The sequence below is a fragment of the Triturus cristatus genome, chromosome 8 (genome assembly GCF_964204655.1).
Source record: "Triturus cristatus chromosome 8, aTriCri1.1, whole genome shotgun sequence".
NCBI classification, from domain to species: domain Eukaryota; kingdom Metazoa; phylum Chordata; class Amphibia; order Caudata; family Salamandridae; genus Triturus; species Triturus cristatus.
The window spans coordinates 1,526,094,353-1,526,108,807 of record NC_140591.1 but is presented as its reverse complement, the minus strand read 5'-3'; the positions used below and the strand labels follow the sequence as shown (position 1 = coordinate 1,526,108,807).

The 14,455-nt window shown below is 49.7% G+C and overlaps 1 protein-coding gene across 2 annotated transcripts in view; it reads left to right on the top strand.

The window, feature by feature from the left end:
• Positions 1–6,082: 6,082 nt before the first annotated feature.
• The window catches only part of LOC146806060 (chymotrypsinogen A-like), a 66,998-nt gene continuing 58,625 nt past the window's right edge, over positions 6,083–14,455 (top strand). For both annotated transcript variants that reach the window (XM_085623366.1, XM_085623365.1), the window contains exons 1-2: positions 6,083–6,220; positions 6,832–6,935. In XM_085623366.1, the coding sequence (XP_085479492.1) occupies positions 6,169–6,220; positions 6,832–6,935 (156 nt within the window). In that variant the 5' untranslated portion in view covers positions 6,083–6,168. The remainder of the gene's footprint in view (positions 6,221–6,831; positions 6,936–14,455) is intronic.

Sequence of the window (14,455 nt, the reverse complement as noted above, 5' to 3'; positions counted from 1 at the left end):
CACAGGCATCTGCTCTTAAATAAACTATCCCATTGCGGACCATTCATCCCGATTATGGCTTTACAACTGAGACGACTGGTGGCGCGGTCGACCCTGGGCTGCGTTGATCTCCCACGACTTGACGTCCTTGACGCCTCCCTTGGAGGCGCACCTTTGCCTATTCTTCAGCACGCTGCCTGTCCAGCTGGGGCGGCGGCCCGGGAAAGACCCTCGACGCCATAGCTTAGTGGTTCAGCGATGGCACACCCCCACTCCTATTTCTGGGAGAGTGACATCTCCGGGACAGCCTGTGCCGTGGTGCCTGGCTACTCCCTAGACTGGAATAGGCTCTGCTGGCCCTGTTGGCCGATTGAATGTTTTCATGGTTTTACTTGTTCCTACCCGTTCCCCTCTTTGCCCCCTCTTTTACTCTCCTCTTGGCGGGGAGGACCTGCGCATGGGTGGGATGGCCACACGGGGGGAACTCCACTAGGGATCCTACGACAATGAATACCACATCTTCCTGGAAGATTCTCTCCCTCAATGCGAAAGGGCTCAATTCTCCCAACAAAAGACGCCAAATATGGCGCTACCTGCTCCTACAGAATCCCGATATAATCCTCCTCCAGGAGACCCACCTCCTTAAGTCTGATGTGGGTCGGATGGCGCACCCACGCTTCCCCCTTCAGTTCTGGTCCTCAGCTCCCTCTAAGACAGCAGGAGTGGCGATCCTGTGCAGGGCAGGGATACCCCGGGGGGACGCCAAAGTTCTTAGGGATGTTGAGGGTCGGTTTCTACGGGTGGAGGTCCGGCGAGGAAACCGCGCTCTTACTCTGTGTAATCTATATGCCCCCAATCAGGGTCAGGATGCCTTCTTGCATAGGATAATCAGGGAACACCTTGAGCCAGTGAACACCGACCTCATAGTCGGAGGGGACTTCAATTGGGTGTGGGACGCGGGGCTCGATCGCTGTGGGGGCGCTTTTCACGGGGTGGGAGCCATGGCCACGGCGGTGAAACACTCCCTAACCGCCTTAAACTTAGTGGATGTCTGGCGGTATCACTCCCCGGGGCTGCGGGACTACACCTTTTACTCCCATGTACACCGCTCCTACTCCCGCATAGACCTCCTCCTCATATCACACTCTTTGCTCAAGGACTGTCCTAGCGTGACGCTTGCGGACGCGAGCAGCTAAAGCACATATAGCGAAACTGCAAAAGGCGGACGGGTCCTGGGCCGTTGCGGAACCGGCAAAGCTCCAAACGTTCCGCGACTATTATGCGGCTCTCTACACTAGCGACTCGCCTGCGGCGGAGCTGATCTCTGAGGCCTTAGACACATGTCACTGGGAACCATTGAGCGAGCATCAATCTGGGCTCTTGGAAGACTCTATCACTCCGGCAGAATTAGCTGGCGCCCTGCGCGACCTCCCGCTTGGCAAAACACCTGGCCCGGACGGGCTCCCGGTGTCGTTCTATCACGCCTTTCTGCCGCAATTACAGCCGTATCTTCTGCGCCTCTTTAATTCCTTCGCGGAGGCGGTTGGGCCCTCGGCAGACATGGCAATGGCCGACATAACCCTTATTCCGAAACCCGGGAAGGATCATACTTTGTGCTCCTCTTATCGGCCCATCGCCCTGTTAAATACGGATTTAAAACTATACACTAAAATCCTACCCAATCTCATCGAGCCCAATCAGGTGGGGTTTATACATCAACGTCAGGGCGCGGATAATGTGCGCCGTATTGCGCATATCATTGGGAAGGCTAAGCACTGGAGGATTCCGGCCTGCCTACTATCGCTTGACGCTGAAAAAGCGTTCGATCGGGTGGACTGGAATTTTCTCCGGGCGGTTCTGCGGAAAGTGGGCTTGGGCCCTAAGATGGTGGCGCGCATTATGGCCCCATATATTTCGCCAGTAGCCAGGGTAAGAGTTAACGGCCAGCTCACGCAACCTTTCCCTATCTGTAGAGGCACTCGGCAGGGCTGCCCTTTGTCACCTCTGCTGTTCGCCCTTGTGGTGGAACCCCTTGCCATTATGATTCGGCGGTCCCCCGATATCTGCGGTATATCTCTTCGCGGAGTACAGCATAAGATCGCTCTCTTTGCAGACGACCTTCTCCTCACCCTTTCTGAGCCCTTACGCTCGCTGCCGGCGGTGCACTCGTTACTCCGAACCTACGAATGCGCCTCCGGGCTTAAAATTAACCATGCAAAATCCTGGGTCCTCAATATTTCGATCCCGGACGGGGAGCTCCCGGCGATCCAAGCTTCGGTCCCGTATCAGTGGGCGGACACATCAGTGCGATACCTGGGTCTTAATTTGACTCCAGACCTGTCCACCTGGACACAGGCCAACTCGCAGGAATACAAACTCTCTGTCCTAGCCGACTTACGGGCGTGGAAGGCCTTACCACTCTCTTGGCTTGGCCGACTCAACACAGTGAAAATGTCGATACTCCCAAAGGTCCTCTATCTTTTTCAAACACTGCCGACTCCAATTCCGGAACATCAAATCCAGGGGCTCCAACGCGAGCTCACCGCATTTGTATGGGGGGGGTAAAAAACCACGTTTTTCAAATAAAATCTTGAACCTCCCCCGGGATAGGGGTGGCCTTGTCTGCCCTAATCTCCTCGATTACTACTGGGCGTCGCATCTCCGCTGTGTTCTGGAGTGGGGGGCATGGGAGAGTGAGAAGGTGTGGTTTCACATGGATAGGGCAGTCACCTGTCGCCCGCTGTGGGACCATGCTTGGCTGCCCCGGGAGGCACGTCATCGCAGCGCTTACATGGCCGTCCCTACCAAAACGGTCCTTGAGATCTGGGATAAAGTGGCAGTGCGTAGGGGCCTGACCACCTTTCCATCCCCACACACCCCGATTGCTCGAAATCCACAATTCCCGCCGGCATGTCGCCCACCCCACTTCGCAAACTGGACGGAGTCAGGATGCAGGACGATACGGGACCTGTTTCTCGGTGACTGTCTCAAATCCTTTGCTCAGTGCAAGCAGGAGTTCGGGCTCCTAGAAGGTGACAAATTCCAGTATATACAATTGCGCCACTGGATACAAGGCTCTTCCCTGACGCAGGCGGCCACGCGACCTTATACGCCGTTCGAGCAGCTAGCATGCGCCTTCGGCACCTACAAGGGGCTGATATCTCGCATATATAAGGTGCTTCAACACTCGCGACGGCCGGACCCCCACCCATACCAATTGAGATGGCAAAACACTACTGGCTCAGGTGTTACCCCTTCCCAATGGGCCAGGCTCTGGGGCGACATCCCCAAAATCCTGCGCAGCATTCCCCAACAGGAGTCGGCTTACAAAGTGATGACCCAATGGTACTACACCCCCGCTAGGCTTCACAAAATGTTTCCCAACTCATCCCCCTTATGCTGGCGTTGCGCCCAGGCGCAGGGAGACTTCACACATATTTGGTGGACATGCCCTCTTCTGAAAATCTTTTGGAAGGAGGTTCTCAGCCATATAAAAAAGGTGCTTGGGTACCCCCTTCCGGAGGATCCGCTTGTAGTTCTTCTGGGCATTAGACCAACAACCCTGCGAGCCATGACGGGCCGTGATCGGCACCTTAGCCTCCACATGCTGGGCGCTGCAAAACAAACAGTAGCCCTTTATTGGAAGAAACCAGAGTCGCCTTCAGTAAACGTGTGGTTTACCCGTCTATGGCATGTGGTGGCGATGGAGTTTCTCACGGCACGTCTGCAGCTCCGAGACGCCAAATATAGGAAGCTCTGGAAGCCTCTGGTGGATTATCTGGGGCGACTGGAACATGCTCGACTGCAACCACCACGGCTTCGAGCCTTGAACCTTTTTGATGATGTGATAGATCCCACGGACCCGGGGGGATTCTGGAAACCTGTGGAGGGTGTATAGCATACGCCCCTTGCGATCGCCCTCCTGGAAGAGAGGACCTTGCCTCTAGTAGATTAAAACCTGTAGCCTTCACCCGACGACGACAGTGGAGCACACACCCCTTCCTCCCCGCCAAGCTTGTTGCCTTTCGTATTGTACAACCCCCTCCCTTTTCCCTTGTTTTGCCCCCCTGGTTGGTTGGTCGCCGCTTTGGCAATCTTTGATGCAGGGACTAGGGCGGTTTATCTGCCCTGGCGCGGCCGCAGGGTAGTGAGGATAGAGCGCTCAATCTCTTGTTGCTCTCTTGTAGTGGCAGGCCTGCTGGTGGCCGAACTACATAGCACCCTGTATGTCATCGATGAAAGCTATTGGGCCTACACAGCGCCTACCCTGGACGATATCAGCCATATCAAGCTGTGACTGTTGCATTGCACGATTGGGGCGCCATTGAGGACTCATTTATGCGCTGCCCGTTCGGCTGGCCCGTGAAAACTGTGACACACTGTTAGCCATGATTGTCCTGTCCTCTATGCTGGATGAAGTCAGTGCTGGCGCAGCTCAGCCTTCATTGCAAATGTATAGCAGCCAGGATGCCTGAGATTTCTATGATAAGGGGACAGGGGCCCGCGAGGGTGCAGCGGGTGCAGTCCAATCTATACCGGCTAATTGAGCAATGATACAGTTGTATAAGCAGGTTTGCCGGGCGGGAGGCCTACTGAGGGCACGATGCCGCTAAGGCGGGAGATTCTGCTTATAGATGTCTCTACGGGGACCGGCTTATGGGTTACAGATAGTTTTACTCGTACTCCTTTATGTGCCTTTGCTCCTGGCAATGAGTAGTCATCTGCTGCCGGCCTCTATGGTTGTAGGCGAGTAAGCTGTGTATGGACTCTTGCAAGACCTTTAAAATCAATAAAAGTTGGTTATAAAAAAAAAAATTAAAAAAAATAATATATTAATTGACTCAGAAAAGTCTACATAAATTTAAAAAAACTCCTTGCCATAGCGAGGCTTATCGGCTTTGTCAGTTCTCGTTTTTTGGACAGGGAGCTGCTAGGGGTACTAGCTAGCAAAAGTATTTGAAATGATTTCCTTACTGTAAAGAGGTATAAGAGTATGTCTGTAACTTAAGTGGTAACTGAGGTGCACGATATGAGCTGGTGGTTGCTGGCGGGGGCCAACAGCACTCATTTTTGGGGACGGGCACACATTTTTAGGGCCCGGTACCTATTTTCCCTCGTCAGACATAGATGGAGAGCAAGAGAGGGAAAAACACACAAAGTTGGAAGACGGGGGACGAAAGGGATGGAAAAGTGCCACAAAGGAATAGAAATAAACAGGAACCTTTAAGAGTGACATAAAGGGTAAGGGAGTGTCTATTAATGGATTAAAAAGGCATGAGGTGGATTTAGGACTACACAGCCTTCGAATTCCGTGCACTGACATTTTATTGCAGCAGACACGGATTTCTAAGCAGAGCTTTAGGCCCTGGCACTCATTCTTTTACAAGTTAAGCGCTCATCAGTAATGAACTGGTGCTCAGTCAGAGGATCCCCCTGCAAACTGTCCACTTGGGTCCAAGAAGGAATCCGTGTGTGATCTGAAGAGCTGCTGTCAATGGAGATAGTGTACATGGGCTTGAGATCTGGGCAGGATTTGTTTATAGGTTTGGTGATCACGTTTTGTTTTAAATGCAAAGTCCTGAGGTCCTGGGGCCTGGCATGCTGAAAGTCTATTTATCAGCCCTGTGTAGCTCCAGAGCAGCTGCTTCGGATCCACTGATGCCCGCGCTGCCTGCGCTCACCTTCGCAGGGGAAGAGAGGTAGCCCCTTGACTCAGGATTCTGCAGCACACCTTCAAGGTCCCAATAATAGAAACTGTATGCAAACCCATGCGCAAGAAAACTGAGACATGTCAAATGCAGATATCAATCAGAAAAGCTTTAAACAGCAGTAGCCAATGAGGACAATTTCTATGGGCCAGGACGTGCTTCCGTTGCTCCCCTGTGAGAACTTTGGTGCCTGAGACCTTCGGTGCCTGTGAGACCTTTGGTGTGCTCTTACAGGTTAGCCATCAAAGGTTCCCGTGGGAAGTAGGCTATTAATGCAGCGCCCTTGCCAATCCAACAAAAACACCTGCTGCTCCTACACGCCATGTTTGTTTGACTTTCCGCGAGAGAGAACCTTGTGGCTAATCAGAAGTCAACCTTGCACCCTACTGATCACAGTGTCTCCACGACACGTTCGGGCCTTATATAGAAGCCGCAGGTCACACGGGCGCCTGCAGACCCTGAGTGAAGCCCCCACGGCACCATGACTCCCCTGGCTCTGCTCTGCTCCCTGGCCCTGGTCAGCGCCGCCCTTGGTAAGTGACAGCAGTAAGACGTCATCATTGCTGACTGCTAGGGAGCCCTCGCCCCAGGCCAGGAGGTCATCTCTGGTTCTTAGTGTCCAGTCTCTGAGTCACAGCAGTTTCACTTCTCTGCCAGAGCCTAAAGGGCTACCTTCCAAGCGGGGTCACTTTTGTCTTCAGAAAGAGAAGGCCCTCTGTTCCTAACCCTAGATCAGTTTTTGAGAGATCTCTGGCTTAGATAATTGTTCAAAAACACAGTTAACCTGCGGTCTTTCGTTGAAGGACCTGTACAACCCCGAGTTAAACAGAGTTTGTGTAAGAACAAGAAAATGTTCAGGGGCAGAAGAGTGTCTTGTTGTCCATCTAAGCCAGCAGAGGGCGCAGGAGCACCCCAGACCTCCCTCTATTCGTCAAAGAAGACAAGGGATAGCTTCTCGCGCCTTTTGACGGCCGCTGAGCAGTTCCACCCTGCTGCTCAAAAGTACGTTCGTAACACGCACATCTAACGCGCTCCGTGGAGGGGCCCCTAGTAATGTTTCACACTGCAATGTCTCTAGACTCAAAGTAACTCTTGTTTCCTTTACACACGACTGAAACGAACAACTGTGCCCTTCCGTTTCTAGGTTGTGGGATCCCACAGATCAACCCGGTGCTGAGCGGCTTTGCTCGGGTTATAAAGGGTGAGGAAGCCGTCCCCGGATCCTGGCCCTGGCAAGTCTCCCTGCAGGTAAGGACAAGTGTGCAAGCTCATGTGGAGGTGATGTTGTGTACCAGCAAGACGGCGCTCTATGCAGGGGCGTAGGAGACACTAAAATTCTGGGGGGGACAGGGACAACCTTGTGCACTTTCCAGTGACCCTATACAAATCACCGCCCGTTAAACAAATACAATTGCATACTTTCGAAGTGAAATATTGAGAAAAGCAGGCATGTAGTCACGGTTTGCATGTATGCTTTATTGTTATTTACATTCATATAGTAATGACCAAATGTTTAAAAAAAACATATATATGAATCTTGCATCTTAATGCACAAAGCAAACAAAGGCCGCTGACTTAGGGTGGGGGCGTCGTGTTTGCAAGTGCATTATGGTTTGAAAAGTACCTGCTGCTGCATTCCTGGTCTCCAGCAATTTTCAGGCAACAATAAAAATGTGAAGATAACTTTGGTGATTAATGTTCTGTTTTTGAGAGAGATCAAAGGCTTGTCTAGTGAAAGTTTTAATTCAAAAGGTAAGTGAGTTACTGCTTTTGTCTGAGATATTCTTTTGGTATTTGAAGTTTATAAGTTAAAATCCTAACATTGAACAGTGAGCTATTAACCGTCATCAAAGAGCTGCATAAAAACTTCAATGTATAGATTAGAACGTTATGATTTTTCCCCAGTCTTTCCCTATCCTAATGTTGGAAAATGGGTTCATTAGGATAGAAATCAATTCTGATTATTGAAGAGAACCCCCCAACCATGGTGTTATGTTTTACATTCTGAGTTTGTGTTTCTCTAGTGTTGCAAAGCCGCCCTGGGCACTCCCCAACTTTTTGCTGACTGGTACTGGTGGTACCTGACTGACTGACCCTGGCCTCTGCCTAAACAGCCAGTGCTATTCTGAAAGAGGCACTTAAAAATACAGTGAAAACACCTACATACACTAGGGTGCACTATGGGTTAGGGTACCCCTATGATTGGCATGACCTCTCCTATAAGGCCCTAGTACATAATAGGGCAGGGGGATTAGAACTACTTTTAAGTCCCTAGAATATAATAAGGCATGGCAGTTTAGAGGCCAGCAGCCCTTTCTGCACTTGCATGTGTGCACTGCTGAAGCCTGAGGTCAGTTTAAAAGTAGCCCTGTGTTATAGGGCTGCTTTTAAAATGCAAATTGTGCCCAAACTCGACTTTGGGGTTTGGGAAACTTACAAATTTATCAACTACAATGTTGGGGCAAAATTAAGTGGAAAAATGTTTTCCACTTAACTATGGCTGTATCATATTTGCCACATAATACATCATCTGCTGCATAATCTAACGATTTCCTCCAAAACAATTTTGTAGCTCAAACGGATCCCAAATTACTAAAAGAAATGTGACTTGTGTTGCTGTGAAGTTTAGGGCCCTTTGCAAAGGTTAGTAAAGAAAACAATTCCTAAGAAAACAATTGGTCCCAGACACTCCTAATGACACTCAAGTTAAAACCTGTAGGAGAGTGTACTATGCAATCAATTCATACAACCGAAAATTTATAATGTAAAGGCACATTCAACAGGGAAATCTCATAGATAAGAGGCCAACCAAAGTCAATTAAATTGCAAACATCAATTTATTTCCCGCTGAATCATATTCATAAAATGCAAACTTAGGGGCTGACTATGATGGCAGGCGGACTTCAGTACCACCGCCATCGAATCGGGGAATGGGACCGCTGGCCTTCAAGGTGGAGGCCCCACGATAGGCATTACAATGCGACTGCCACTACGGTGTTCGCAGTGCCTATCTTTTACATTGCAGCAGGTGCTGCTGGCTGCATCATCCGCCGCAAAGTTAAAAAAAAAGGAACATGATAAATATATCGGTGCCTGCCACATGGTGCAGTAATATGTTATGGGGCATCATAGATGCCCCTCAGGACCCATGTCTGGGGGCCAGGGGTAAAGGTGCCTGCTACGGGCCCCCAATGTCTCTTTCGCCAGCATTTCCATGGCAGGTGAACCGCCATTGATAAGCTGGCGGGTAAGGGACATCGTAATCCCTGCTGCGGTGCATGGTAGGCACCACCAGCATTGTAGGAACCACGAGCCCCTCCACCACACCGGCGGGCTCAAGAAGCCCGTCGGGTGCGTGGTGGTTGGTCTTTCCGACCGCCAGGTAACCACCCGCCATTGTAATATGGCGGGCTGTGATGCAGTCACCAATGGCGGTGGGACTGCCACCGACGGGGTGACGTGGCGGTCCCACTGCCATTATAATCAACCCCTAAGTTTGGTGTGCATGCAAATCCTACATTGCCAACCCCTGGCAAGTTGCACTGCTAGTGCTGGAAAAAGGCCAATGGAGGTACCAATGGGTGAGGTGGACTGGCCTCAAGGGTCTTGTGACCTCAGTGACAGATTCACTGTCGATCTAAGATGTGCTTCTTCATATGCCTGCCCGTAAGACTGGAAGTGAACTCCAGTATGGATTGTGGTGGACAGGCCCACCTGCGGGTGCTAAGACACCTGGGCTTTTAAGGTCTATCGGGCCTTCTAAGGTGTAGCATCGGCATAAGCTCTGTCAGGAGTGTGGTATGGTGAACTGGTCATTAAGGTCTGAACATGGTTCTCCAGTTCCAAATTCAGCAGCTCTGGCCAGAGTGCCAGATTCTCTCCCACACTGAACACCATACTGCCCCACGGAGAGAAACTCGCACTGCCTTCAGCACAACTCAATTGTGCTGCGACTAAATTCAAATTATGCACTAGACAACAGTAAAATGCTGCCTGAAAAAAAATGAATAACACCCTGGAAAAAGCAAACACTCATAGGGAATGCAAGAATAGGCAAAGCATGTGAACTGTAATCAGAAAAAAACATGGTTACCTTAACGGTTTTAAACTCATTATTCAGAAATCAGTAAGTGATTTTGCCTGAAAAGTTCAAGACATGGCTACAGGACCAGGAAGGGACCCCTTTCAATGTCCATTGCTTATATCCTTTCAAAATGTATGCAGTTTGGTTTAAAAAAGACCACATCCCCAAACACAGAGCCGCATTTTATAAGCTAAAATAATTAAAAAGTTGAATACGATCATATTAAACGTTTCCACTCTACCCATCAACCAGGTATTGCAGTCCCTTTAGGAATGGCGCACTTACCCACCCTGGGAAAACAATGTTGTTCAAAGAAAGAAGATAAAAAGAAAGTAGCGCTTTCACTGGCAAACTCTGTAAAGTGGCGCTAATGTGTGTGGGTGTAAATAACAGTCTGACCTGTCTGCTGTCCACTCTGTATTGCTTTATTTAGGTATTTAACTATTTTTTCTCTCCATTCCGAGGTTTTTCTTTTCAATAGAAAACGGTCAGAAAATGAGGACATTTACAGCCAAAGTGTTCAGCCTTTTTTGGATCAATTTCACAGGGGAACAAATAAAGAAAAGGAGAGGCAAGAGAGAGTACCTCAAGAGCTGCCTCTTGAAATCAGCACGTAAGCAGGAGCGAGACAGAAAGAGATGGGGGAATAAAGAGAGGGGGGCAGCCGCCAGAGGCAGATCAGGAGTAGTGGACACGTCCTTGCCATGAAGGAAAAGAGACAGTGTTTATTTTTTCTCCGTTCTCTCCCCTTCCCAGAACGGCTGAGCCTTCCTGCAGCATAACAAAAGGCAGAGGGCGGGTGGCCTCTGACTCCAGGCAGGTAAAGTGCAGGGCCATTAGGTGGCGCTTTCGCGTGCTAATGGCCCTGCGATAACAGAAGGGAGAGGGGAAATTCCTTTGTCCCCTCGTCCCCCCCCCCCACCCTTGTCCCCCGTGTCCCCCCCACTCCAAAATCTGGGGGGGATATATCCCCCGCGTCCCCCACACTTCCTACGCCCATGGCTCTATGCCGGGGGCTACTAGCAGAACCCCCAACACCGCACGAGTGCCCTTCACGGAGGCCGTGGCGGCCAATACTGCGCACTCTGCTGGTCGTGCTTTAGCAAGGCTGTCCTGCTGCAGGCTTATAAGGGAGAATGTAACACTGGGGCGCGTGGGCGGGTGCTTTTCATGTCGCTTCTATACTAAATAACTAGGGGAGGGGCCACAACTTTGAACACCTTCCAGGGATAGAAAGAGGGAGTATGTTTGCAACTTTACAAATGCTTTTTTGTATGCATGTGGCACTACAAGGGTGGCCTTTGCATAGCTGCTGACAACTGACAGCGAACAATGACATCGATGTGCCTGAATTTTTTTCTTAAATGCTTTAATGAATGACCTTTTTATTTCCACCGAGTTTGTCACCAACTAAAGCTGGAGCCTCGGGGGACCCTCAGTTCTCCTGTCCAGACGAGGCTCCCTGCTAGTGAAGGCCCCGTGGGTTCCTCTGGCCCCCTCCTTCCAGTGTCGTCCAGTACATTTATTGATGGTACAGACCTCCGGACGCTCTCCTTTCTCTAGGAGCTCGAAAGCTGTCGCTGCTACTACGCCAGTCCTCCTAAACGCAGCGCCTCCTATCAGCGCAGCACCTGAGCAATGCATATATTCCAACCATGTCCTCATACCTTCCGATTAGTAAGGAAATACAGAATTACTTTCTCACCGCACATTTTACCCCAGAGGCCAAAACAAATCACATTCTGGTGCCTTTCTAAATGCAAAATTACACAAAATTGCCAGTGAAGCTGTTTCAGTGAGTTGTGCGAGGCGAGCTCCTGGGTGGTGACATCCAAGCCTACCAGACCGTGCACGAGACACATGTCCTAGCAGTTCGGAATGGACGGTGCCTTTGGGGGCAACTTCCGACCTCAATTTGCACATGGTTGTTCCATTCTTTATTGGCGAGGAGAAGGTACAAAAGAAGAAGAAAGGCTTTGAATTCCATGTGTTCAATCCATAATTTTCACTCATCACTTTACTGCAGGGTTTTACATAGGGTACATTTTTAGGTTTCGCCTGCACAGTGCTTGCGCTGTGCTTGTGCAATCCCTTGTATTTAATATATCTTAAAATGGGGCTGTTATCAGTTTCCATGGCCGAATTACTGTGTTCATTCGCTTTTGTGTGGAACTTTTTTTTTAACTTCCCTTGGCTGAACGTATTTATGATACTTCTAAATCTGCTCACTATGTTAAAGCCCCATTCACTGACAAAATAAGATCTCTTCCCATGGAAAAGGGAGACAGCTTCTAAAAGTATGCTGGGATGCTTCCTTTTTTTAGGTCTCGCATAGGCAGCGCATGCGCTGCCTCTACGAGGCATCAAGTAATCTCTATGTGTTGGAAAGCAGCCGGTAGTTTCTCCTGCCGCTTGCCATTTGCTGAATGTTGTCATAGCTCCTGTTATCTGTTTTTTTACTGGCTGTTGATGGCAAACTGACTCTGTGTAGTCCGGAAGCAGCGGCCACTAACTACAGTTTTCGTCCGCTTTTGGCTGGGTGTTCGCACTCTTTCTTTGTCTCGCGCATCTCTGCCTGATGTAAACATGGCAGCGGCATTAACTGTATTGTTTGACTGTGTGGTAGTCATTTTCTCCGCTTCAAGGTGCATGCGCAAGGCTGCGGCAGGAGCCGGTGTGCACGAGGGGCGGGCAGTGCATGCTGCTTGTTCCTTTTTCTGGCGTGCCACGACTGCGGGTGCATCCTCTTTGCTTTCCACCCATTGCTTCTTCACTGTGTACATCCTACATCTCGCTGCGGTGTGAGGCCGCAGGATCCCTCTCCTCTCCTTGCTTTTTGCTCACTGTCCCTTCCCTCTTCCTGGGCCTGTTTTTCCTGCTCTCTAGACCGACAGCGGCCACTAGCCACCCCCTGGCCTTGGGAAATGACGCATGATGCCCTCTACTAGCACCCCTCAAGCGACACGTACCTGTCAATCACCACAGCATGAATGTCCAATACCCTGTCTGGATGGTGCCTCGTGGGCACGTTGTCTTGCATCCATACTGCTGAAATAAATATTCCCTGACGTCCGTGAGTTCCGTGCCTGTCCTGGAGTGTCTTATGCCTCAAATGTCAATTAATTACCTGTCACAAGTAACTGCACATTTATACGATGTTTTTTACAAGTCTCTACTCAGCACAGCCGGGCTCAAGCTTTCAATGGCGGCAATTAAATAGATAGCGCTGTAATCAAATTACTTTTTAGCTTGTTCAATCAGCTGTGCAGATGACTCTCTGTGTAGGGCTCTCGTTAGAAGGAGGATGTAATTCATTCACAGCTAGGGAGTATGTGACGGCAGATGTGATACAGATGTGATTGACAGGCAAACATGACTGGGTGCCTCCTACCTCCGCAAATTACGTATGCATGTTAATTTTTTTAGAAGGTGCCTCTGGCTTCTACGGTGCATAATGTAATGTTGATGTGGTGTGTGACACCCTCTTCTGTCCAGTCAGCTTTGTTTGAGGAAGACAGCGGGCCGCCCTGCCTCACACAGTAATGTGGGCTATTGGCGCATTTTTTTGCACTTTCGTCACAAACAATACCCCAGATACCAAACTGTGCCTGTGCAGCCGGCTTTAATCAACTTCACGGATGACCGGCTTGGGAGGTGTGGCTTTTACCATGTTGGGAAGTTTTCATCCTTGCTATATACGGAAGATGGCCGCCAAATTCTTGCTGCTGGTGCTTGGCGTTCTGCTGTTGGTGTGCTGCGGCCTGCCACCCTCCAGTGGACAGAAGAAGGTTAGTGAGGAGGAGGATACGGCCTCCTAACACTGAGATCTGACAGCTCGAGACTCGAAATTGATGGCCTCAATGGACTGTGTCAATGCAAGGTGCTCCAGGGCACTTGCTTACATGAGTGTTCTCTGTGGTACCCCTATAAAGAGCTCCACAGTGCTCTCCACATAAGCTTAATTGCTCTGGCTATCAGGTGGGCTGTTTGCACTGATTTTATATTGGCTGCAGCGTGGTGCTTGCTATGTTATACATGCCGGCGCTCCCAATTATATTTAGGAAATAATGTGATTTCACCTTTCTCCCTCTTAAACGTCATTTCACTCAATTGCAGGTTAATGGAGAAATACATTTCATGTAATACATCCTCTTAATGTCCCTCACAGGTGTCACAAATGTCATTTATTGATACCAGTGCGTGGCTAAGTTGTCCTTGTAAGAGTTAGGTGTGAGCCAGTGATTTATCTAATGCTTGCCTTGATCGTTGTGTTGCAAGATGGTCTACCATGCCATTAAGCCTTGTCTGATTTTGGTACAAACTGGCGCCTATGTGCACATTTGCCTTGGCCAATTTGAGGCATGCTAGAGTTTTAACTACTGAATTGTTTTAAACATTAGGTGGACTCTGACACTCGAATGCATGGATGGCACATACCGCGATGTTGCTTTGGCCTGTGTGAAATGTATTGCAGTTTACCCGACGTGTACACTTACTCCTAGTCAAGGGTAGTCACTACTCCTCCGCTCGTACTCAATTAAGTTTTACAGACACAGGCGGAGTAGCTTTCACAGCGTATTTACTTTCCTTTATTTCATACTGGCAAACCAATTAATTTGCTTTTCCGGAACTGCTGGGCCAGCAGCTGATTGTTCTCCCGTACCCAAATCACCTCTCTCCCAAC